Source organism: Ostrea edulis, chromosome 8 (genome assembly GCF_947568905.1).
Source record: "Ostrea edulis chromosome 8, xbOstEdul1.1, whole genome shotgun sequence".
Taxonomy (NCBI): domain Eukaryota; kingdom Metazoa; phylum Mollusca; class Bivalvia; order Ostreida; family Ostreidae; genus Ostrea; species Ostrea edulis.
Window position 1 is genome coordinate 28973858 of NC_079171.1, and position 27997 is coordinate 29001854.

Below are 27997 nucleotides of genomic sequence, written 5' to 3' on the forward strand. Positions count from 1 at the left end.
GTAGAAAATTCAAAAGCTTTGGATAATTTAGCCCAGATTTCTGAAATTTTATTTCGCACTTTTGTATTTGTTGGCTTTCATTTTAAGGTTACATATCATACATTTGTAGTAAATGTAAAAAGGTACCTGTGGCCTCAAATAATGGAATGAAGATAACATTGATCAATTTTACTAATTGGTCAATCGATCACTAATTAAGAATAATAGCTTGTATTTGCAAATTAAATCATTATCGAACACACAAGTTGCGAACGTTGACTTTAAAACGAGACTTTGACACCCTTGTAATATTCACTTATTTGTTAGTAACCAGTCTCAATAAAAAAATGATCACATGCCGAACAAGCTCATATTTCTGATACATAAACACCATAGTGCAAATGTTGCTGCACAAATATTGGAAGTTGACGAAGAAGAAGCTGAAGTAATATCATTTGTGATAAAGTTGTATTGAGAATTAAATACTACAAAGCAGCATAATCCAATCCAATATCTGCGATATTACTTAACATACCGTCACGTATAATGCAATGAGGTAAAATGATATGCATACTCAAAAGGGCAGTCCAGGAATTCTATTCTCCGGTTTCCTATTTTCATGATCCTCTACCGCATGTTTTTATATTTCCGAATTGTCTTCATTTCAATACCACATCTAGATCAAATTTAACAATAGATAGTTTTGTGAACAGAAACCATTTAGAAACCATACAGACACGCTACGAAAAAGTATTGCAATTATCATGTTAGGATGTTATTCGTTGGGTGGTCGAACACATGTAAACACATAACATATGATAGTGAAATCAACTAGCATCATGTTATATTGAGGTCTTTCCTAAGATCATGTATATTCTTTCTGACACCTACGAAGGTATTGTTCAAGAGCATAAAGAGATCCTTTCTTTCTTTAAGGTAACCCCTTTCCTTTTTCAGGGTCTCAATCGTTTCCCTGATACTTTTCAAATGACCAGGGATATATTCCACGAAACATTTATTTATCTGGTCTTTCACGGGTTTTACGACGACTTTCAGAGATTTTTTAATCGCCTTCTCATCAAGATTTTGAATGCATCTATCATAAATCATATTTATAACTTTCTCTTTCTTTTCCTCACGGGTATATTTATACGCTTTGGTAATAATCAGTGGGAGTAGAATTACACAAGCTGCTAAACACACCACTCCCGCTATGAGGAGGAGGGGTACCCATAGCGGGGAAGTGGCAGCAATTCCTACCACCAACGGCACTTTGGAATCCGACTCTGTTTCGGCACTCTCACCCATCAAATCTTCCTCAATTTTACTCAATTGTTCCTGCATTGTTACAAAGTTTCGTATCATTTCTTTTTCGGTTTCTTCAATTTGTTTTCGACATTCCCCATCAGTCATCCACTTCTTAATCATTTCCTCAATCCTAGCTGGGATTTCTGTTGCTAGATCTCTGAATCGCATTTCTTTGATTGGTTTTTTGTCTGGTGGATTTAGAGCTTTGTCTTTCCACACCTTACTATTCATATCCTTCACAAGTTCAGCGCTTAATATTTTTAACTTTGCTTTCAATTTTTGCTTCAGATTTCCTTGAACCTGAAATGTAAATATGGGTATCTTAATACGAAATTAAACATTATCATACATCTTTTGCACGTTCCGCGCATAGTCCCCCTAAACCAAAAAAAATATATATATGGGTATCTTGCCAAATAGAGAGTTGGGCAAACACCCACGGGTGTTCCTAAAACACCGAATGGAAAACAAAACGGAAGACGGAACGGAATTTAAGAATGATTAATGTAAATAAGATAGCACCAAAATTCGGTGGGAAATAATTTATTTTGATTAAAATTAACGTTTTAGGAATTGCTTAACAGCGGTAAAACAATTTTATCTTAAAATTGTGCATCATAAATTGGCCATGCGAATTAAGTTATCCACTACATTAAAGCTTATAATCTTTATGACACTACGTCACAAGATGGCGATTTAAATGTGTTGTGGAATTATTTGTATCGATCGATTTGTTTGTCATCGTAGCTCAGTGGTTAAAGCATTGGGCTGGTGAACCGCACATCTCGAGTTCATATCCGCCATAGTCTTTTGTTCATACATATTGAAATACATTTTTGAAAATCATGTTTTTATCCAAATTTGCATAATGTTTGCCATTTGTTGGACATATATATATTTATTATATATCATCATATCATATATGATTAAATCAATTCGTACTGATTTGAGAAACTATTTCTAGGTATAGTGAGCCACCTTAAGTTAAATGTTTGTAGCCTTTAACAAGAATTTTGAAATTTCAGTATTGACCGAGTTGTTAGTGAGCAGCGACCCATGTGGGTAAAGAATGAAAATAACACACGTGGTTTATATGCCTCCCGTGACAAAACGTCATTAACGCACACGTACAGGTATTTACACCTAATACCGAGTATGTGTATACTTACAACAGGGTGTGTGTTATGAATATAACAACAACATTTCATGATCTTATCAAGTCAATAAGTTAAACATATTGTGCTTGATTTATTATGTTTTAACTAACAGAGAATTAGTGACAGCAGTACTCCAATCCTAAATAGGGATAACTTCTGGCAGTTCATTTCTAAACTACTACTTGTATCGTACATATAACATTTATATTAATAATGATATGGCTTTTAATTCCATTCAAGCATAAATTCTGTTAACCTTTTAGCGACTTTATATATTATGAAATAAATCTGTTGATTCCTTTCACTATGGATCGTAAACTTCGCCTTAGTTTTCATTGACTCTGTTTCAATCTTGCTGTATCTCTTCGGGTTCAACACTAATCTACAGGATATCGGAAAATGTACCAACGTTCACATAAATTCATCCCAAATGAGGCAAACATTTTATAGACCGGGCTCGTTCGCTTTAGAATGGTGTGACCGGTCAAGAGGGGATGCTTACTCCTCCTAGGCACCTGATCCCACCTCTGGTGTGTCCAGGGGTCCGTGTTTGCCCAACTATCTATTTTGTATTGCTTGTAGGAGTTATGAGATTTATCACTGTTCGTTATCTTCACCTTGCATGTGATACATGATTGTATATTGTACCAGGTGTACAACTAAATTCAAATTCAAATTCAGTTATCTTAAAAACATCTAGTTCGATTAAAAGCACATTCGATTTAAAAAGGCTATGTATGGGGAAAATTGTTGAAAAATAATTTTATCTTTTAAAATGTTGTTTTCGGGGGGATGGGTCCTTTCCTTCATTGGGTATGCTCATAAAATTGTTTTGGGGGCGGCCAGAATAAAGTAATGGAATTTGAAAGGGGTTGAATTATAATTCAAGTCTTTCTGATATGTTTATTTTATTTTATTTCTACATTTGTGAAACAACCTACTGTCACAATCCGGTGGATGACAAAGCCGGGAAAAGGGAGAGTACCCACAGGTGCTTGTTTGATATTTTTATTAAAACTTACCATTAAAAATATTAAGCAAGCGTCTGTTGGTACATTCATCCACAAAATCTACCATTTCGTATGAGGTATTAATATGAAACGGTGGATTCTGAGGATGACTTCCTGTTCTCTCTGTAATTTCTGCTTCCCTTCCTCATAATAAGCCTTTTCATTTCACAATATGCTGACCTCATAACTTTTTGCATAAATTATTTTCCGTTTCTTTCCGTCTCCCGTTCCTTGTTTCAGCAACATCCAATGAAGACCCCTGGCTATACCAGAGGTGGGAGCTGATGCCTAGGAGGAGTAAACATCCCCTATCGACAGGTCACACCTGCCATGAATCCTACATCTTGATCAGATAAAAGGGCTACTCGGAAGTCCAAATGAATGTATTAAGAATAATCTAACAATTGGTTTGAAAAAAATCATAGAATATTTGACCCAATGACAGGTTATATTGGTAAATTAGATCGCCTTAACGACTATAGTATCTCTGTTGAAACACCAACTTGTTTGTCGGTAGTCTCCCTCGATTATACATATACCTGTTTACATTTTCCTTCCATTCCTATAATTTGTTTTTCCATATGAGATATTTTAGCCTGGTAATCTTCTTCAGAAAGGTCGAATATCCTCAGCCTAGCTTTAATTCCTCTTTCTGCATTGTGAGCAAATTCAATGAGGAAACTGAAAAGAAACATATCATTGACATTACGATATAAAACAACAACTTTGTGAAATGATTTATTTCTTATAGAAATGCGAAACCTAACTTAGCGGAAGTAGCTTGACATCATCAAGAAATATGATATTTTCTTTAAGTGTCGCCTTATGATAATGGAATAAAATGTAAACCTAAGATAACAGATATAGTATAGAGGCCGTAAACTGAAAACGTCAAAAAGATGAAAGCAGTGTTCGCCTACCACAAATGTTCCTTCATCCTTTTGTTTTCGGTCTTTGAGACCATATCAGCAAGCCTCGTTTTGAATCGACTGTATTCATCACTTGGTCCCTAAATAAGAAGATTCATAAATATGAATACTAAATGTGACTCATTGGCAATTCTTTAACTGAATTTAAACTCCAATAGATAAGAAAAATTCTGTGTGGTTTTACCATTATCTGCCCTAACAATATATCTGCAAGAGGCAAAACGATTTTGCAAAATAAATCTTTTTATGAACAACAGTGATTAATGAACAAGTGAAGATCATGAAGAGTGATCAATCTCATAAATCCTATAAAGAATACAATATTAAGAGTACGGCAAAGGCGGACCCCTGGATACACCAGAGTTAGGATCAGGTGCCTAGGAAGAGTAAGCATCCTCTGTTGACTTATCACACCCGCTGTAAGCCCTGTACATGTATCTTGATCATGTAAACGATTTAATCCACAGCGAAAAGTAGTACGTAAAGAATGACCTGGCCATTGGTATGAAACACATCAAGCAAAATTCTACCAAACGACATGTACTATTTGTAAATTAGATGGTTATATCGACCATAAAATTTGCGAAATACAAGCTGTGAACGAGATAGTTGAAACCCCTGTAACATCAACTTGTTTTTCAGTAGGCTGTTTCAACTAAAAACTGGCCATCCATAGAATTTGTTATTGAGAGGCATAAACACCATATACAGATAGAGAACTTGAAGGCATCCCATTTGTCATAAAGTTAACTTATCATATAGTTGGTTGTGTATTTTTTAACGTCCCGTTTGAGAATTTTTCACTCATATGGAGACGTCACCATTGCCGGTGAACGGCTGCAAATTTAGGCCTATGATAGGTGCTGAGGCCTTTGAGAAGGGATGGATATTTATTGTGCCACACCTGCTGTGACACGAGGTCTCGGATTTTTGCGGTCTCATCCATAGGACCACCCCATTCAGTCACCTCTTACCACAAACAAGAGGTACTGAGGACTTATTCTAACCAGGATCCCGAGTAGACATTTAGTTTGCCGTTAATATCTATTTTCAATGAAATATCCAACCATGAAGCAGATGTGGAAGACTTCAAGACTATATGGTATCTTTTATTGTCGAGTTCATTGGGGTATACCGAATCGATATATGAATGAAAATTGGTATTCTTAATTGATAAAATTACGTAAAAGTAGATGTATTTAAATGTCGAGTTGAGGGTCACATCAATAGATTTTTCCGTCTCACGTAGAAGTTGTTGGAATGAATTATGCGAGGTAAAGTATAAAACGGGTCAGTTGATAAAGGACCACAACTCGTGCCCATTTGAATTCCAACACATCAAAGGCTACGTAGATATCAATGAGGAACTGCATTATCTTTTAATGTCATTTTAGAATACTTGTGCATAGAATCAGAGTGGTGTTAACAAAGTAATTTTGGATGCCTTATCACAAGATATAAATATACCTGTGTTCAATTTTTATAGAACAAGCAGCTGTCTATGATATAAAAAGGCTAGTCTTCAATTCATGGAGAGAAATGGTCGCGTAAAATATTGTATAGTCATACGTTTTGATGTTGTTGATTTGGGGAAAGCTTTATGATTTAAAATTTACTAAAACTTCTTTGGATTTTTTTTAGAATTCACATCTCATAAAATCTACACAGAATACGAAACTGAAAGTAGGACAAACTCGAACATCTGGAAACATCGTGAGATCAGGTGACTGTTAACATGCAGAAAATGTACCTGCATTTTGAATGAATTCCGAAACATAACACCATGATTATGAAGGCGAAACTGGATTATTGCTAATTGTGAGAAATTGCATTGGTTTTAGTAAGGTAATCCCCGTAGCTCTCGGCTAAAGATAGCACGTTTTACCTGTTCTTTAAGTGACATTCGAAATGCATTTCTGTCGTCCGTTAGAGGCCAGACGTCCTTTATATTCCGGAGAACAGTCCTCCAGATTCTCTCTAGTTCCTCGTTTCTATGTACTACGTTTTTCCTTAGCATTTGTTGATCGTCCTCCTCGTCATCTGAGTCCACTAAAAGATCAGGGATGGCAACTGTGTCCCATTTGTTGATCAGGAATAATACATCCTGTTCTTCAAAGCACGGCATGTCCTTTTTGTGTTCTTGAATAAGCTGCAGCAGTTTGGGAATCTTATAACGAGAGATAGAATTACAAAATACATAATAATCCTATCAAATCGTTTCTTTAGACACGAAGACGACCACATCTACATTCTTAGCATATCGCTATTCGACCAAGACTTGGCAATCTTTTTGCCATAACCACTGAAATGTTTCCTAGACATAGATTGCTTAAGTACAAATCAGATCTGGCGAACTCTATGCTGTCTTTTATTTGGAGTTTACAGGAATATATTGAATCGACATCAATGATATGATTATTGTTAATAGATAAAACATCGTCGCTGTATCTAAATGTCGAATTGAAGGTCACAGCAATAAATTGTTTGTTTTCATGAAAAAGGTTTTGAATAGAGTCTGCCTCATAACAATATTTTAAAAAAATCGTCAGCTAATACATTAGAACAATGCGTGCCCTTGGGAATTCCAACATATTGTTGGAAGACCTGATCACCAAATTCTACAAAGATATTGTCAATGAGGAACCCTAGCATACCTTTTCTATTTCCATATTAATGTGATAAAACGATGATCGGATTCAAACTAATATATACCCGATCACATTGCACGCCTCCATCATTCGCCACATTCAGTACAAATATAAAGGATAGGGCGTTTGGTAGGTACTCCTCCAGCATGGATTTAACCTTCTCTTCTTCATTCATTCCCGGCGTGTCAACAATCACAACGTCCCCCTGCAATGTATTTCTCAAGTTAAAATGATCTCATTTCCGAGGTCTGTTTTAAGGAGGATGAACTTATGAGAACATTTCAGTGAAGATACTTTGAACAAGTATGATGTATCTCATGCTCAGAATATTCCTACTTTTGAACAACAGCATTAAAAAGAAATCACAGTGTACCCCGCAAATATTTATACAAAAATTTGTTAATTGATTGAATAATATTATCCAGAAATATGATCTTAACATCTTTAGACACTTTGAACATAGTATGTATGGGTCACTATGCTGACCTGAATCACTTTGGTTGTGTCCTAAGAATTATTCTTTAAAGCTTTTGAAGGTAAGATGAAATATGAAGATAACGAACAGTGATCAATGAAAGGTGAAGATAATGAACTCATGACTCCTATAAGGAATACAAAATAAAGTATTGGGTAAACACGGATTCCTGGACATACAGAATGTATCAGAGGTGGGATCAGGTGTCTAGGAGAAGTATCTTGTCAGATTATCAATATGTGTTTCCTTCTTTCATGTTCTTTACAATAGCATGCTTATTATGACATGGCACGTTTTAACGAAATAAAAGTGTGTACCAGTACGTCAATGTGACATACATAAAATAAAAAAGTGAAACTGTACCAACATTTTGACATGTACTTACCTTAAGAACATCCACTGGGAATAGAAGGTCGACGTAATGAAATTTTTCCTGGGACATTTCTTCATTCTTCTCACAGTATTTTCTTAATGTTTTCTTTAGTTCCGTCGCTTTGTCAATAAAGATTTCTTGAATCATTTGGTTATCTTTTGTGTAAAGACGGATCCCTTTTTTCTGTGAATTTCGAACACGACACACTCGCCCTGTGTTCGATAAGTGGTCCGAGGTGAGTATAGGCCGTCCCATGATTTTATTGAGAAGAGTCGTTTTCCCTGCATTTGTCTCACCTTTAATACAAGAGTTCAAAGAAACACATCAAACATATTCCTTGTATTGCATAATCAATACTATTTGGTAAATACAAATGCAATATATGTTTATCTATCGATTCTTTATACTAAAAGCCCTGTGTTAACAAATGAGCTATGTACAGAAGCAAATGACCGTTTGCCGTGCGACTGTCTCCATTTTCCTAAAACATTCTTGTCAGTTCGTCTTATCTTCAAAACAGTTGTGGATATTATCATTAACAAATCATCTCATAAATGCGACGTAACCGTAACCAAATAAAAACTATTTCAAGACTCTACAGCTGAATTCTTCACCGATATTTCCAACGATGATGTAAAGGTACATATATTTGTTGTAGTGATTAATTATGTATTCTCTACTCTTGTCAGGTAGCACTATTTACTGCAAAGGACACACAATTTGCATTCCATTATATCAAATCTTCTCCAGATATCCACCCACTCCCCCCGGATTCTCTTCCATGTTCACTAAGCTAATGTTTTGTCAGACCTGTGATACACTGTAGATGACACTGTGTGGGTACAGTATCCTGACTTTTTGTCAAACCTATGACAGATGACATTGTGTGGGTAAAGTATCCTGATTTTTTGTCAAACCTATGACAGATGACATTGTGTAGTAAAGTATCCTGACATTTTGTCATACGTATGACAGATGACATTGTGTGGTAAAGTATCCTGACATTTTGTCATACCTATGACAGATGACATTGTGTGGTAAAGTATCCTGACATTTTGTCATACCTATGACAGATGACATTGTGTGGTAAAGTATCCTGACATTTTGTCATACCTGCAACAACTATAGACGAGTCTGTTCTTTTGAGATCTTTAGCTCTAGTTGATAGAACTGTTCTGTAATCTGGACACACAAGTTTCAGTTCTTGCTTCAGGGCACTGTCATATTCCTTTAACGAAATGATGTTTTCCAATGACTCGTACACATGGCCAAGTCTTTCTTGTCCCTCTGAGAAGGTGATTTTGGAGTCGACGAAGCTTTCATAAAATATAGAATACACAATAACTATAATGGTAAATATTATGTTTCCATATTCCAGCGTATTCATGTAAACAGAAAGGGAACTAAAATGTAAAGGTACTTAATGTCATATTTATTTTTGCCTAAAATCAATGTCAATTTTTTGTAAACTTTAGAAATGGCTCCAAAGAATCTTGTCATACTGCATGATAGTACACATCGTAGATATGAACTAGTGAAGATAAAGAACAATGATCAACCTCTTAACTCCTATATAGAATACAGAAATAAGAATAGGGAAAACGCTAACCTCTGAACATACCACAGGTGGGGTACCTAGGAGGAGTAAGAATTCCCTGTTGACCGTTCACCCCCGTAATTACGCCGTATGCTGTATATAGTTCCCGACATACTGATTTTCACTATGGATTATTCAGTTTTACCTGATCAAGAAAAACGTCTCAAGACATATATGACCAGTAAACAGGAAATTAATGCATACTTCTCCAAGGCGCCTAATCCCTCATGTGGTGTTTCAAAGTAGTTCGCGTTTGCTCTACTGTTAATTTTGCATTATGAACATAAACAATGAGATTGATCACCTTTAATCTCTTTAACCTTTAACCTCATCTGGCTGGGACCCCCATACAACATTGTCCTGTCGGTTCGGAACATGAAACAAATATTTTGTAGATTCATTACTAAAGATGTAGTTTTCACATTCACATTATGCCTAAACCTATTTATAAACAACTCATAAACAAGTTTTCATGTTTTTAATAACCAGACAGTCCACCATTGTTTTTTAATACATTTTCAATTCTGTTTGGCATTGAATGAATTAAAGAAATCAAATGTTTCTGAGGTATCTCCCTCCATGCACGGTCGGTTGCGTAATTGTCTCATTGTTGTTGAGCGCGGATCCTTGTACGTCTCGCTGTCCAGAATACCCCAAAGATTTTCGATACAATTTAGGTCTGGGGAATTGCCTAGCCATTCTTCATTTGAAATAAAGTTTGGTAAATTATTTTCACACCAATTATTGTTAGGAGGACAGTGTGAGGTATCGCTCCATCTTGAACAAACGTAGCGTGTCCTGGATATTGAACCAACTTTCGTTCGTCAAACCTACCACTGTTTTTCTGTCGATTCAAAGCAGGTTTTAGTTCTTTTTAAAGAATTTTATTCACATAACAGTTTTGCCGGCTGGAACAATGTGAAGTTTGGACAAACCCTGAACTCCCATCGCACCCTATATCATGACTTTAGCGCTTGACTTGACACAGCTTACGTCTGGAACCTCATCTGGCTGGGACCCCCATACAACATTGTCCTGTCGGTTCGGAACATGAAACAAATATTTTGTAGATTCATTACTAAAGATGTAGTTTTCCCAGTCTTCAGCCGTCAGATGCTTGTGATCACCAGTAAACTTCAATCTCTTTTACCTTTGTTTTTTGTCAGTAGTTGATTTCGCGATCTTTTAAATGCCTTCCATTATTTAACATTTCGCAAATGATTATAATCAGTTACATGACTTATATTAAAGCTTGAGTTCTTAAGTTCCTTGCTGCATTTTCTTGATGATTTTCCTCTTTCGTATTTTATGTTTTCCACGTTTTTCTTTACTACCCCAGCATTTTCGATGGCCGACCGGATTTCGGTTGATCGGTTAGTTGTTTATTTTGCTCTCGCCTCCGTCTCCACTTTGTTACCCATCGCTCACTTTTACATAGTTACTTAGCCACATCCTTCACACTTAATCCTGCATCTTATAAAGCCAAAGCTTGAGCTCGTTCAGTAATTATAGCGACACTTGTACAGGACATCTGCTATTTCACCGAACTCGGTATATTTATTTCATGACGTAATAGACATTATGTTTACATCACTCCATAGTAACACAACAGATTGCACATAGGGAAGGATAACTGTCGATATAATGAAAACAAATTCTAAAGTGTTACCAGTAAAAATTTGAATTTTTTTCTTCATTTTTTATGGGTTTTTTTTTTTTATTTACAAACGGAACAAATTTTCTTAACACCCTTTTAAGAATGAATTAAAATATTAGCTCACCTGAGTTGAAAAAGAGTTATTACCCTTGGACTCAATATCTTTAAACATATAATTGATTATTCATATATAACTTAGACTTTTAAAATATTTTACGGTTAACAATTTTTTGTAATAACTATTGACAAGAACTCCAACAAAATATAGAGAACCTATATTTTGTCATGCATAAATCTTATGAAATCAATGACTTTGCAAAATCTTATGTCACGGGGGGTGGGTGGGTGGGTGGGGTGAAAATACCTTAAATATGTTTCCTTTGTATCTTAAATGTACAACACTTCGCTCCCCTATTGGGTCTTCACCCTGCCACCTGGGACCATGATTTGCACAAACTTATCACTGTCGTTGAGCATACTTTTTTATTTCAACTTCAGAGTACTTGTGCGTGGAATCAGAATGGTTTTTAAAAAAGTAAGTTTCTGGATGACTGATCATTAGATATGAATATTCCTTTTTCCATTTTTGTAAATTCTCGTTTTAACGTAAAAATTAAATACTGTTTGATAATCTATACAAAAAATGACATTGAGTATCCTCTTTTCGCATGCGAATAGGCGGTAAGCAATATTGTATGTCGACCAGTGAGAAGAGCTTAAGTGGATAAATTCAGAATTTTGACATATTCTGCGAGAAAAGAGGTAAAATTAGAATGATATAAAACTCATACGAAAAATAAAAATGATGTTGGGATAAGTATGACCGTTGGAACACCAAGATCTAGGAGAGACACACGCAGATGGTGGATCAAGAATTTCGAAAAGGGACATGTGAAAGTAAAGTAGTAGCTAAAGTATTCAGCAATTTGGGGTGCAAAATCTGGAAATTTACACAGAATTTGTAACGAAAACAAGGAGGGGTCCAGCCCTCTCGAAATCTGCCACTGAGACTAACAAAGACACTACTTTCAAAGTAAATGATATTTACATTTGAACACCTCACGTGTTAGTTTATAAACAACATGGAATGGTTTCTGTTAAAATGATGATTTATAGTTACTTAACTACATGCAGGGGATAATTTCATACTTGAAAGGCGAGTGTTGAACCCCATAAGGGGTACGATATTTAAATAATTTTCTAAACACAACGTTCTGTCATTCAAAATCACGTGATGTAAATATGCATTTGAAAGTCCGAGTCAGCATGAAGAAATCTATCAATTCCGGGTGATCTTCAAAGCGCAGTTGGGACCAAATTCAAATTATCAGTATCAATAAGATTTTTATCATATAATCAATACATGTATTAAAAAACACTTGATTAAAATGGGGAAATTGAAGTGTAGTGTGTCTTTACGGTAAATTTTCCATGTCTTGTATGTATATTCCTTTCATTTTATATCATGGTTTTTAATAGTGTGACCTTAAACTTAGACCCAGTCAATATATCTGGAACTATTTCATTATTTCTCTATACTCGTCGATTCTAGACCTTGTACACAATGGTGTTTGATAATTTGACCTCGGTGACTGACGTTTAGAAAAAAATCGTTCCTATTCAAAATCTCCTGAACCATTTCAGGTTGGAATTTCACATTTTGTATTTAACTCCTTATGTAAAGACCTTAATGTTTTGTGAAGTATGACCTTTTGAGTTGGACCTACTTTTTAAATCTCTGACCTACTGAATATATCCTGAATTTTTCAAAGTATATCTTTCATAATTTCTTTACGTATTTCTAATGGTAGAATTTTTCATTTCATACTATGACCTCTGACCTTAACTTAACCGGTCAAATGCAAGGTGAAGATAACGAACAGTGATCAATCTCATAACTCCTATAAGAAATACAAATAGAGTTGAGCAAACACGGACCTCTGGATATCCAGAGGTGAGATCAGGTGCCTAGGAGGAGTAAGCATCCCCTGTCGACTGGCCACACCCGCCGTGAGCCCTATATCTTGACCAGATAAACGGAGTTATCCGTAGTCAAAATCAGTGTGCTAAGATTGTCCTAACAATCGGTATTAAACATGTCAGACAGCTATCCACAGAAAGATAGGCTGTATTGATAAACTAGATTATTATAACGACCATCGAATTTACAAAATGCTGACTTCAAAGTAGACTGTTGAAGCCTATAACATCAACGTGTTTGTCAGTGACCTGTCTCGATTTTAAACTGACCACAACTCAAAACAAGCTTCTGCGTATCGCATCAGTTGAGTATTATAAACAACATATACAGGTGATAATGGAATATTGCTACATGAAAGGTGAGGTTAACGAACAGTGATCAATCTCATTAACTCCCTGAATTTGGGGAGTTGACGAGTAGCTGAAATAATCTCGTTTGTCGTAAAGTTGGGTTGTTAGTTTGCTCTTTGATGTCTTTATCTTCGGAACTATTCAAGGTATAGATTTCATATTTTGTATATGGATTCTTTATGACGAAACTGTGATAAAATCGTATTTTATCTTGTGATCTTGACCCGATTAATATTTCCTGAACAATCTAAGGTAAAACTTTCATGTGTATACATTATTTACGGGAATACTTTGTTATACTTTTTTATTTGCCATTGACTTGGAACTTCGCTACTTTCGATTTTAACACAATTGATCTATTCGATATTCCCTGAACTATTTAAGAGCTTTCGTATTTTGTACATATCTTTATGTTTCTCCAACTATCTATTTTGTACTGCTTGTAGGAGTTATGAGATTGATCACTGTTTGTTATCTTCACCTTGCATCTATAGATTTGTTATGGTAAGATATCGTACCGTATCTATGAATTTGTACCCTTGGTCTTATCCAGAAGAGCAAGACCACGTTAGTCATATTAGTGTTAAGGCATCTCTTGTTATGTGAATTCATTTTTTTAGTTATGTTGTGATCTTTTAGGGCTAGGTTGTGGTCACAATATAGGCGTCAAAGTTTTTATGGAAATGCAGATTGAGAAAATAAATCTTTTGAAAACCAAAAAGTTGAAGAAGAAAACGGAAGAACCAAGATGACTCGGTGAGCGATGTGATCCATGGACCTCTTGTAATTTTCTATGAATGTAATTGATACACATCGAAAAACGACATTACCACACAAGTCGGTTGTGGAGATCTTTTACCGTACATGGTACAATTAGTCTGGCCTCCTGATTATCTACCGCAAAGTATGCTCTTTTATTTAGACAATTATGCTAAATAAATACTTAGCTAAGAAATGTATTTATGCCACTGTAAAAGAAGTTTGCCCGTTTCAAGGCCTGGCCTCAAAACCGTAAATTGAGAATAGACGAAAGTTTAAATTTCGAATCCCACTAGTACTGACTTTTGAAATACTTTCCATCAAATTTTCAGAATATGTTTGCATTTTTATTTTATATACCTGTCTTTTTAAAAAAAAAAAGTATGTGCTAGATGAATTTTAAGATATAAATAGTCAAAATTTGGACTTGAGTATATTTTCATTTATGGTCTTGAGGACACAATTCCTCCACTTTTGGAATAAGGAAATCTAAAACAGTTTACACCAAGCCTCTATGGGCCCTGAAAAGCAAACATAATAAAATTCAGTCTGGGTTCGTCTTCCTCAACGATGACTTTACAATAAATTTAAAAACAATCACATATTTATTGAGAAGTGAAGAATGTGCAATTGTTAAAGTACGATGGATGGCAAGAGATTGCAATAACTCACATGATTCCAGTGATTTAAAAGCAAAACATACACACACACCGACAAAAAATATTTCATAACCTCTGATAATTCACATTAATGTTTGTACTACTACCTTTCTATGTCAGGAAGTACTTCCGCTTTCTCTTGAACGCCTTCAAGCTCCTTCTCAATGTCTTCAATGGTCAAGAGTTGGTTCACAAAAGCCGAAAGTAATTGAAACTTTTCATTAGGAGTCCCCTCTCTAAATAAATCACAAATGACGACAATTTTTTAAATAATCATTACATATAGGTTGTAAGAGAGGCGTATAAAATTCATTTAATATTTACTGTGCCATTGACTCGCTTAGTTCCACGGCCTGCCTCAGATCGAGCACTGATTGCAATACTGCATCAGCAACATTTTCTACAGAGTCGTTCCATTCCTCCATGGTAGCGTTTGATTGTTTTCTCTCTGGGTCCAGTTTAACGTCTGCTTCATCTTCATCGGGGTCTACGAAATCTGAATCAACGACGCCTGAAAGATCTAACGCTGATAACTCATCCAAAGTCGCAGAGTCCACAACTCTGTTTGATGATATTCCCCGCCTTCCTTCACGGAACTTTACAGGTCTTTCTGGAGGAAGCTGAATATCTATCGACTGGTCTTCCGGTTCTGTCACGTCATAATCATCTGCTGTGCTATAAACACATATACCAAATATAAAATATGACTTTCTTTGGCGGAACATCTTTATACACAATGCGTATGACGCAAACCGAACATTGATATTTATTCATCCAAACACCAAGTGTAAGTTACATCAGATGATATAAAATGGGTTTTCATGAATTCGTAGTTTGTACATGTACATGTATATTGTTCAACGGCAAATTCGAAAACTGTTGACTTGTCTAGATGAAAGTTGAAGATAACGAACAGAGATCAATATCTTAACTCCTATAAGGAATACAAAATAGAGAGTTGGGCAAACACGATTCTCTGGATATACTAGAGGTGGGATGACCTATGAAAGTTCTACATAAAATAGTTCATGAGAGACTGAATAGGTTTAGTTGTTAAAGTAGATCAAACTCCAAGGTCAAGGTCACAAGTATAAACACGTTAGTACCTAAGAAAACAACATGCCACAAGGAATATACATGTAAAATTCCTTTCACTTACTACACAAAGTTATGAGATGAGCGAGGTTAAAGTTTCAGACAGACTGACTGACAAGACAAAATATACCCTCGACCATATTCGCAGGGGTTTAAAAGGTTAAATCTACATACCTTGGGAATATTTGCATTTTAATTAGTATGACCTTGCTATTTCTTAAAAATAAGAATTAGTAATTTCCTCTATATTTTCTTATCAAACTTGTATCCCTCTATTGTGATCATGACCTACGCTGGGGACCATAATTTGAACAACCGTGAATTACTCTATGTCAGAAAGCTTTCACGTAAATTTAGACTTTCATGGCCTAGTAGTTCTTAAGAATAAAATGTTTTCCAATATATCAGCATGTCAAATTTTGATTCCCTATGGTGGCCCAACTCTACCCTGATTGGAACAAACTTAAATTTATTATATGTCAGTATTTCCATTATTCTGTCTCAGTTGTTTTTGAAATGTTTCCTACACATTTATATCATCATATAATTTTTTTATCTCCTTTTAAGGTACCATCCTACCCCCGTAGACCACGATTCAAATTTATGTACGAAAAAGTCCGCTTTTCTGACCCATTGATCCCATATTTTATAAAAAAAAAAAAAAAAAAAAAAAAAAAAAAAAAAAAAGATTTATCCTATTTATCAACCGTTTACCTGATAAAGAATTGGTGCTCACTAAGGGTGTGACCGGTCGACAGGATGTGCTTACTCCTAGATACCTGTATCCCACTTCTTGTACATGTATGTCCAGATGTCAATGTTTGCTCACTCTTATTCTCTTAGTTCTTTACTGTAGTTATGAGATTGATCACTGTTCGTTATCTTCACCTTATTATGTAAACTATGACACCCAATTGTGGCCTACCCTGGGGGATCATGAATTGAACAAACTTAAATGTACCCTATGTGATAAGCTTTCATGTCCATTTCCAATTTTCTGACCCATTGGTTCTTTGAGAAGATTGTTTCCTGTATAAAACTTTGATCACCCTATTAAGGCCCCACCCTACCTCCAGTGACTATAAATGGAACAAACTTGAATCTACTCTGTCAGGAAGCTTTCATATATATTTCAACTTTTCAGGCCCAGTACTTCTTGAGAAAATTCTTAAATCACCCCCACTCTATTTTTGCCGTTCTCTATTATCTTCCCTTTGAAGACAGCATGGCTATTCATTTGAATAACCTTGGATCCCCTTCACCCAAGGATGATTTGTACATGTATTAACATTTGCCAAGACGACCGCGGCGGTCTAGATTAATTGATTGAATATTGTTTAACATCCCTCTCGAGAATATTTCACTTATATGGAGACGTCACCATTGCCGTTGAAGGGCTGCAAAACTTAGGTCTATGCTCGGCGCTTATGGCCTCTAGGTAGGGAGGGATCTTTATCGTGCCACACCTGCTGTGACACGGGGTCTCCATTTTTGCGGTCTCATCCGAAGGACCGCCTTAATTAGTCGCCTCTTACAACAAGCAAGGGGTAATGAGGACCTATTCTCCACGGTTCCTCACGGGATGCAGTGGTCTAGAAGTAGAACGTTCCCCCCCATGCGGAACGTCGGGGTTCGAATCCCAGCCGCGACAGACAAGCCGTTAAAACAGGTAGTGACAGTTCCATCGCTAAACCCTCGGCATCAAGTGTGAATGTCACAGGTCTTCAGAAATGACCTGTAAATGGATGTTTCGTGCCACAGTAGGTGAGTCACGCTAAAGAACCTTCACTTAATGACCGTAAGGGTCGGGTATAGGCCTAAATTTGAACCCCTTCACCAGTCTTGGTAACCTCTCCATAATATGAGTGAAAAATTCTCGAGAGGGACGTTAAACAAGATACAATCAATAAATCATACATTTACCAATGTATTTCCTAATATGACATGACATGTTCTGAGACCGATCACTGTTCGTTATATTCACCTTTCATGACAATACTAATCAAATTTACATTCAATTTCGTATAATATAAAGTTGGCCACGTGTTTTGAATATGAATACAATCGCCGCTTCAATCGTACCAGTGTACCAAGTTTGATGTCTGTCAAGCAAAAGGGTTATCAAGATATTGAGTAGACAGTATATTATATGTCCAGTTTGACCCTTGACCTTTGACCATATGACCTCAAAATCAATATGAGTCATCCTCTCCCGAATATACACCAGTGTACTAAGTTTGATGTCTCTCAAGCAAAGGATTCTCAAGATATTGAGCGGACATTATATTCTTATGTCCAGAGTAGATTGACCCTTGACCTTTGGACCTGAAAAACAATAGGGGTCCTCTTCTACTCATAACCAACCCACATATGAAATATCATTATCATCAAGTGAATGGTTCTCAAGATATTGAGCGGACAACATGTGGTCTACCGACCGACCGACCGACAGCTGCAAACCAATATGCTCCTCTTCTTTGAAGGGGAGGGGCATAAAAAAGAAAAGAAATAGTGCTACTAAAAGTCCAGATTGGAACCCAAATTGACCGAATATGTTGACTAATACTCTGAATATGTTGATTAATACTCTGAATATGTTGACTAATACTCTGAATATGTTAACTAATACTCTGAATATGTTGACTAATACTCTCTTTCGGAAATATCGGATCCACCTCTGCAATGACATAAAAAAAACCAAAATTTTAAAACATCGCAAGAGAATATTTCTACAGGGTTTATTTTGTACACATACAAGAATTCAATAAAACATAAAGTTAAACAAACCGTTTAATTGTTTCATTTCAAATACTGTCTGGAACTACTAAACTAGGCCTAAACATGAAACTTCTACCACACGGCGAATTCATACAATGACTGTGATACTGGAAGCGAAGAAATGGAGACAGAGCTAGATCTATACAACTTTATCATGATGATAACCTATTGTTTCCAGTCAATGACTCGGCATGAGGAAGGCTGGTTTTGAGGCTCGAAAAATTATGTCCATGCTGCGAGTCCTACAATATATTTCTCGAAATTGAACAACAACCATCTGTCAGTTCGTATTATTTTCCCTTACACACCCTAAAGGTAAACAAAAATAGCAACGTATCTGCACTTCGTCTGAATCTGTCCTACTTGGCTACAATGCCTGAAACGATGTCCTAACGATGAACATGCCGTTGTTTACTTCCAAAACTTGCAAAATCTTGACCATGATCATAAACGTTAACTTCATCCCTTCCGTCAATTCTCTCAGATTCATTGAATTTCTGTCGAAATCTGTGTTCCACAATTGCATTCTTAACTTCAAGTAGGTTAGGCCAACCCCACAGTTTCTCTGAGCTGAGCGCGACCAAATCACATCACGGATGTAGTTTACTCCGCTCTTCTTGTTTTCAATTCAGTTGATTTTGCACGGTAAATTACCTTTATTTTACAACTGTTTCGTCTTTTGAAACCATTTAAATCAAATATGTATATCTTATATTATCTGAGGTAGTGTTCCTAATTATTCATTCGATAAAAATCTAACGAACTATTTTTTTTTTTATTTTTTTTTTTTTAAGTTGTACGATCATTATTTCGGTCATTTGCTACATCAGAATGGAAGCTCGGTAAAAAAACACAAATCAAAATAGAAATATAGATATAGGATATAAAATATCATTTTTGAGTGTTTTGGGGATATGACATGAAGATTATAAGTGATGAAATCTACTATAACGCCCTTCGCACTCAAAAATGATAATCTTATTTCTTGATTGAAATTGACTTAGTGTTTCTGGAGAGGAAGATGAAAATGTGACAAGTTAATGCCGACACCAACAGACGCCGGATTAATTTCGATCAGAAAAAGTATGCTATACACCATTTATCTTTCCTTACCTGACCATTTTTGTCACTTCAATAAGGACATCTTGAATATCTGCAGTTGATCTCCTGCTGAGCTTCAAATAAAAAAACCGCTTACTTTACTTTTTACCCATTTCATCTTCCGTTCACCGTTCACTTTGCGCTCCGTTTGCTAACAGTTCACCAACTTGCGTTCACCGTTCACACACCGCTCATTTACCATTCAAGTAGAACGTGTCAGGGAATGTGTTAACACTATAAAATTATTTGGGACACCATCCAAGATTGAGAAACCTCGAGTTGCAAAATGCATAATTTTGGTACATTTTTGAAATATGCATGCGATTTTTATACAGTATCAATAAAATTAAAGAGGTTTATCAAATAATAAAATCAATAATTACTGTGACCATTCTAATTCTACCCTGGAACTGAAAATTATATTCCCCTTGTCTCAAAGATGGTTCATTAGAACGTTGAAAAGAATAGGAAGTGTATTTGTCAAGAAGTTCAAAATTGTTAATGCATTTAATTACTTTGACCATTTTAGCTCCACATTGGTACCAAAACCCATACTCTTGGAATCATGAAATTTACAGTTTTGATAAAGGACTATATGTACCTGCTCCCTTTAGATGTCTCAACCTAATGCAAGGTGAAGATAACGAACAGTGATCAATCTCATAATCTCATATCAATCGGATTTAAGAATATGTTGTTTAAATGTTCCACATATAAACACTATATGCCATGTTTGACCCTGTTCTGTATGTAGTCAGAACCTCTATCCGGGGATCATGAAATTTACAATTTTGGTATACGTCTTCCTATTGTACATGTCTGTGCATTTAGATTTTAATAGATGGGCAGATGTAGAGAAAATAATTGCACAAATTTTGGACAGTTGTTATCCCACCTCTAAGGTCCTGGTGGCAGGGATCCTGAAATGTACAACTGACTTTATCCTTGTTCCTTAGATGCTTCATTCGAAACGAAATGGAAGAGTAGTTATTCAGGAGCAATTAATGGCCGATCGTTAACAGACGGATGCAGACCAGTAGCTATAGATCGTTTAGGTCACTCAAATGACCTACTAAGTTTTGTTTTTATTTCTGTTTTACAAGTTTACCTGATCAGGATATAGGGCTCATGGCGGGTGTGACCGGTCGACAGGAGATACTTACTCCTCCTAGGTACCTGATCCCACCTCTAGTGTGTCCAGGGGTGTGTGTTTGCCCCACTATCTATTTTGTATAGCTTATAGGAGTTGTGAGATTGTTCAATGTTCGTTATCTTCGCCTTTCATTTTGTGAAATCCTATTGAACTGCTATTTAGTCATGTGGGTTGGTTTTACATGGCGCTTTATCAAAGGCCTACTTTAGAATAAAATACGTCCCTTGGATTACCTATAACTGTATTGAACTGTAATATGTAGAATTGAATTAATGTTATTAAAAACCTACTTTAGAATATCCTTGCTGAATATCAGACAACGTCTTGGAGACTTTCTGTATTTTCTCTTCATATATCGGGTTGTCTGCTTGAACGAGTCCTTCCTTTACACATATGCTTTTGATAGCTTTACATGCCAGTCCACGCAGGAATCTAACAATACATAATATTTTCGTATTCTTACTGTGTCTTTGAGAATTGTCTGTGATATATGTTGTTGGCATACGAACGATAACTCGTAAAGTTAATTTACAGTCAACAAGATAGCAAAATGTCAAGTCTCTATCCCATTCTCAGTCTGAAATGTCACTGTAATAATAATGAAACACTTTACTGAAGATGGATCTTCATTTGTTCGTCTTCACCAAATAGAACCTCTCTCTTGATTCGATCGGCAAAATTATCAAACTGAGTAATGTCCTGAAAAAACCATTGGATGATAATATAATTTAAACAGATGAATTTAAATGAATCCGATTACATGGTTATGTATTCATACATCATTATTTCTTTCATTTACAAACCTTGAGTAAATGTAGATCAAATACATTCTCCATTTTGATGAAAGGCATCGCGTCTGTGATAGCCAGGGTAGATATTTCAGTCCTGGGACGCGGTGGGCGAATTGTGGGAGGAAGCGTTCCACATTGTCTACTCCATTGTTTGTTCGGAACAACTATGACTTTGTCAGCATGAAATGGCATAATGTTGTTCACTTTGCATATAATATTGTCGAGTGCCTTTTTTGATCTCTGAAGATTTATGAAAAGCAGATGTATAAAAAATATTTTTACGAATAACGAACTTTAGGAATAGAAGCGTAGATTAGGTCCTCCAGGAAGAAATCATAGAAAGACACAGAAAATTGTCTAAGTGCAGTTCACACTATGCGAGGGCAAGCTCTACTACGGAGAAAATGTCCGATTATTTTGTCGCTATTCACTACAATTATAAATGTTTAAGTCTGCTAGTCAAATGATTGTTTTCTATTTACACTGATATCGTGAAAGTCACAGTTTTAATTCATAAAGCGCTGTGATTTTCATAATATACTCGATTGATTGATGTTTTCCGCCACACTCAACAATTTTTCAGTTATCTGGTGGCGCCCAGTTTTTATTGGTGGAAGAGAGAACCAAGATACAATGTACCTGGGATGAGACCACCGACATTCCGATAGTAAACTGGGAAACTTTCCCACTTACCGGCGCGAGCGGGATTAATATACTCGAACATCGTCATGAATGAAAAACTTATACGGTACCAATTTTGATGTACCAGATGCGCATTTCGACAAATAATGTCTCTTCAGTGATGTTCAAGCCGAAATGCGTTCCAATAACTCAATCGTGTGTATACAACAACTTGACGCAGGTGCAAGACCAGCTAAGGAAAAATATGTCATCTTCGATTGATACAGGGTATTATTTCTGTACTGTAATAAGTGCTCATCATCTCCAAAATGTTTGGTTAAATACTACCAATGCTAGGAAATTTAGGCCATTTTCCACCATCGTTTTCAGTACAATTTCTACTGCACTGGCTCAGAAGCGATTAATATCGGATCACGTGATTGATACAATCCCGTGACTCTAAAACGAGAGATCCCATTTCAGATACTGAATATTCATAGCTGATTAACGAATAAATATTCGCATTCAAGCATGGATTTTGTGGAACATCAACAGATGCATGTGAAAGGTGTGAATAATAGTGATTAATTTCGTAATCCAAAGAAGTGTCAATTTTACAAAATTCAGCTTTTATACCTTCTTTCGAATATATATTTCATGTAGGGACCTCATTAAATTTTCAACTGTTACAAATTTAAATTTATGCTAGAAGCTCAGAAATGTAATACTGAAATTTGAAGAGAAACTTCCTCAATAAATCTATTTTCTAATTTTGAAACATTGTTTGAATCCATATCCAGATATTTTTAAATATGTACTAATACAAATTCACCTGGATATCGTTGATATTGCTGATATCCACCACGAAAATGAAACACGCTGTTAACTTCAAATAATCCCTTATAGCCACAAATCTGCCTAAATCATCAGGAACATCTAGAAACGTCGCATTTACCTGGAATCACAGAGGATAAATATTACGTAACATGCAGCACGGTCTATTTCTGTGTATCTACAGACTGTATTTAATAAACATTTTATTTAGCAGTTTGTGAATCGTCATAATTATTAAAATACTATACGTACTTTTGACTTATCTGTTTTCAAAATTTCAATATAGCAGCCTCGAAGAATTGATACATCATCCGCCACGCAATTTAAATGTTCTCTGATTGCCCTATGCTCATCCATTTGAGCATTTTCAATCCTACAAGACAGGTCATGAATCGGTTTTCCTCCTTTGAAAATTTTGACCCCAGGGGCGTCTCCAGTTTTAATAACAATGTCGGTGTTGTTCATTTTTCTGTAGGAGTCTATTGTGATCAAATCACCACAAAATCTGGATAAAAGTTGATGTTTAGGCTCGCATCGCTCACCTGTTTATCAAAAGTATGTTATAAGTTTTCCTGTTTAAAGTAACTTTGCCCTTTTAGGAGTTCCATGTTTCAATTTTAAACACAAACTATGACTTCCGAAATCATTAAAAACATGGTTCTACATATTTTGTATATATTATGGTATTACGATGAAATTCAATGTCCAAAAAATCATACAGAAAAAAAGTTGCATATGAAAGGTGAGTGTTTACTGTTTAACGTCCCTCTCGAGAATCTTTCACTCATATGGAGACGTCACCATTGCCGGTAAAGGATTGCAAAATGTAGGCCTATGTTCGGTGCTTACGGCCTTTGAACAGGGAGGGATCGTTACCGCACCACACCTGTTGTGACGGGACCTCCGTTTTTTGCGTTCTCATCCGAAGGACCCCCCCCCCCATTTAGTCGCCTCTTCCGGCAAGCAAGGGTTACTAAGGACCTATTCCAACCCGGATCCCCACGAGATAGTTGCATATGAAGAGGTGAAAATAACGAATTGTGACCAATCTCGTAACTGCTATAAGGAATACAAAATCTAAAATTGGGGAGACATGGACCCTGGACATATCAGATGTGGAATTAGATCCCTAAGACACGTTTTCTATCATTTCGGAAAAAATCACAAAAACCTCAAATAAGATAATTTAGAACATGTATCACTCTTTCGATGATGAAATTATATTTCATAAGAGGTGCTGAAAGGATCCATGAAATAAAAGTTTAGTGTAATCCCCCATCTTTGATATGTATCTGCCACCCGTTTGTGGAGAATCTGGCAACTGACTTCTAAACTTCTATGTACTGTACAATTTGGGGACTTGCATATTTCATATCCTATAATATCAAAACTCATTTACGTCAGTTTCATAACACACACAGACCATCAAAGATAATAAATATCTACTTTTCTCGAGACCTTAAACTACACCTTTTTCTCATAATGGAACTCCCCCAAATGCGGGTGATAACTAGGAAAACTATTAATTTTCTCGTGATATAGTGTGATCCAATTAATTATATGTGATGTTGCCACCTTTCTAATGATGTCGTACAAACATGATTAGAAGTATATATGCCAATGTTAAGAAATCGCACATGTTCGTTACGTTGTGTAGCATAAAAAATACATCAAAACGTAAATAATTTAAATAACAGGCTTTTGATTTTAAACGTTTCTTTAATAAGCTACGTCTGTAAGTTATGAATTTTGGAATCCTCAGCTACAAAGCAAACTACACGAGCTACTTGTTTAGATATTCCACTATTTCCGACATTTCTTTTTCCCCCTAATATTCTTGAATTCAGTGTCTTAAAAATTATTGAGTATATGTAATTTATTAAGCAAATGGAATGCGTACAAATGTACTCACAGATGAAGCAATCTCCCTTGAGAGCTTAAAGCAGGTACACTGCGTATAATCATGATGCTTCTACCAAAATTGTGAAATGTGTGGTCCCTAGGTGAGGATTCTAGTAAGGCATTACATATACATGACCGGTCGACAAGGGATTCTTGCTCCTCTTAGGCACCTGATCCCACCTAACGTTAAAGTGAATCAGTCCCTTTAACAAATGAAAGTAACAAGCATTCTGATTGATTGAATATTGTTTAACGTCCCTCTCGAGAATATTTCACTTATATGGAGACGTCACCACTGCCAGTAAAGGGCTGCAAAATTTAGGCCTATGCTCGGCGCTTATGGCCTTGAGCAGGGAGGGATCTATTCTAACCCAGATCCCCAAGGATTGCATTCTAAGGGTATTGCGTAGCAATACATAGTCCCCTACCGGTGGCAAAAATTATTAGGCCGCACCAATATTCAAAGTTCAATATCATACTAAGGTTATGTCAAAAGAGAAAATGGGGAAACCAGGATAGGAATGGTTGAAATTAACTACTATTCAGGTACAAAGACTAGACCAGGAAAACTTCAAAATCGATCTGTAACTTCTTATGGCAAAGCAATCATCATGGTGTGCTGTATATCAAATGAATATCTGCAAGTACAACAAAAAGAGTTCATAAAACTAATAATTCATGTTATTTTTCGAAGTTCAAGGGACATAACTTCGTCAAAAATCAACGGACTGAGACGAAATTCGAACTTGATCTGCAACTTCTTATGGCAAAGCAATGTACCAAACATCAAATGAATATCTCTAAACACATCAAAACAAAGTCCAGAAAACTGACAATTCATTATAAATTTTTTTCTAAAGTCCAAGGGGCCATAACTTAGCGAAAACATAAACGGACCGAGACGAAATTCGAACTTCATATGTAACTTGTTATAACAAAGCAATGAATATCTGCAAACACTTCAAAAAGTCTGGAAAACTTATTTGCAGGACTGACGGACAGACAGACGGACGCAGCGCAAACCTAAAGTCCCCTTCAGCTTTGTCGGTAGGGGACTAATCAAAATAAAGAAAAACTTTTACCAAAGTTGTTAAATGAAAAGGTCAAGATAACTCCTATACAAAATAGAGAGTTGGCAAAATCGGACCCCTGGATGCATGAGAGACGTGATCAGTTGCTTAGGAGGATTGTCGACCGGTCACACCGTGAGCCCTGTATATTTTGTTATCCTTTTAGGAGTTATGAGATTCATCACTGTTCGTTATATTTACCTTTTCATATAAATACAACGTCTCCATATGAGTGAAAAATTCTCGAGCGAGATATAAATGCATGGCCCATTACCAGTAAATCAGGTAAACGGACTTACCGCCCACGAGAACACTAACTCCATCTGACAAAATATCCCTCTGTATCTCTTCCAAGGCATTGTGATACTGAGGGTGAGATTCTGACAGATATTGTTGCAGATCCAGTGAAAAGTCGGTCTGAAGTAGGATGGCTGTAAGGTCGTTGGCGACACGTAAGGTATTTTCCACATTTGATGAGTAGTAGGTCCTAGGGAACAAAATATTTATAACTATAACTGAATTTTATTTCCAAAATTCTGCCTTCATATCCTTTCCACGCCCGGGCACCTTTGAGTCCGATTGGCTGTACCGTAAAAAGCAAATATGGAAAACTATGTTCGTATAGACGAGGGTTATTCAAAATTTTGGCCCATCCTTTTCTGTTTAAGCATTAAGTATTTATAGCATATCCGCAAACTTCATAAAGTATTTCAAATAATAAATCAATACTACTCCAAACAGTTATCTTTTCATTCACCAATGTAAAGTTAAATACGACCCTTGTTAAACATACCTTGATAACATTGTTCTGGGTAAATGCGGCGTCACTCATCTGTAAAACATAAAATAATACACAAAACGATTAAAATAAAATATACGGGTGGTTTCGACATTTACAACAGCGTTACTCTGAATGAAAAGTATATTTTAGAACGGTCAAAAGGCACGGTTAAATCAAAGCTATGTGACAATTGTGCTTAAGGACAAATGGTAAAATTAATCAAGCTATGATATTAAAAAAATGATCCTGTATTCCAGAGTCCCATCTGAATTACATAGTCATAGAAATATATACAAATATAGACTCTAATATATGCTATGTACATCAATGTCGATCTTACAAAGAACTCGTACTACAGTAAATGCATATCAATGTTATGCGTTAAAATCTTACATATAACCTGCTCTTGTTTGTGTACAATTAGATTAATCAAGTAGGGTACATTGTCAATATTTAATAATTAAAGTATTCCTTACTTATTTGTCTGTAGCACATCCCGAGTATTAATTTTGTAAAAACGCACATCAACTTCAGAAACGACCTGTTATCTCAATCTCCTCGGATTTGACCTACTTATGCACAATAATGACTAGGTACCTGTTCAAAGGTGACAATGCGGGGTTCACTGAAAAGGTTTAGATTCACACGTAACAATAACTGACTACGTGTTGTAAATCAAACATTGAAGTGCATTTCACGACGCCGAGTCAAAACGCCCATTTGTACAGTATATACGAAATGAAACTGTGTGTGTAAACCAACGTATACATTGTATTATTTACTAAATGTATATATAACAGCATTTTGTCTTTATATTTTTGTATACGATTGCATAATGGTGATGAGATCCAATAAATTGAATTGAGTACATGTAGTCTTGAAATATCACAAAGTATACAGTTGACAACGATTGAAATAAAAATGCAGACGTTTTCTCGTTTATATTCAGTGACTTACAAACTTGCGCGTCTTCTGAATGAAAGTTGTAA

The 27997-nt window shown here is 35.9% G+C and overlaps 1 protein-coding gene across 1 annotated transcript; it reads right to left on the reverse strand.

The window, feature by feature from the left end:
* Positions 1-425: 425 nt before the first annotated feature.
* Positions 426-27579, reverse strand: LOC125661190 (uncharacterized). The gene is made up of 18 exons (XM_048893113.2): positions 27485-27579; positions 27021-27059; positions 26527-26714; positions 23508-23797; positions 23254-23376; positions 21813-22040; positions 21623-21708; positions 21300-21441; positions 19869-19930; positions 15207-15557; positions 14990-15118; positions 8993-9195; positions 7892-8175; positions 7096-7236; positions 6269-6550; positions 4375-4463; positions 3994-4135; positions 426-1587 (listed from the first exon to the last, which is right to left on the reverse strand). The coding sequence occupies exons 2-18, from the start codon at positions 27029-27031 to the stop codon at positions 817-819; spliced, it is 3522 nt and encodes a 1173-aa protein (XP_048749070.2). The 5' UTR covers positions 27032-27059; positions 27485-27579; the 3' UTR covers positions 426-816.
* Positions 27580-27997: the final 418 nt, after the last annotated feature.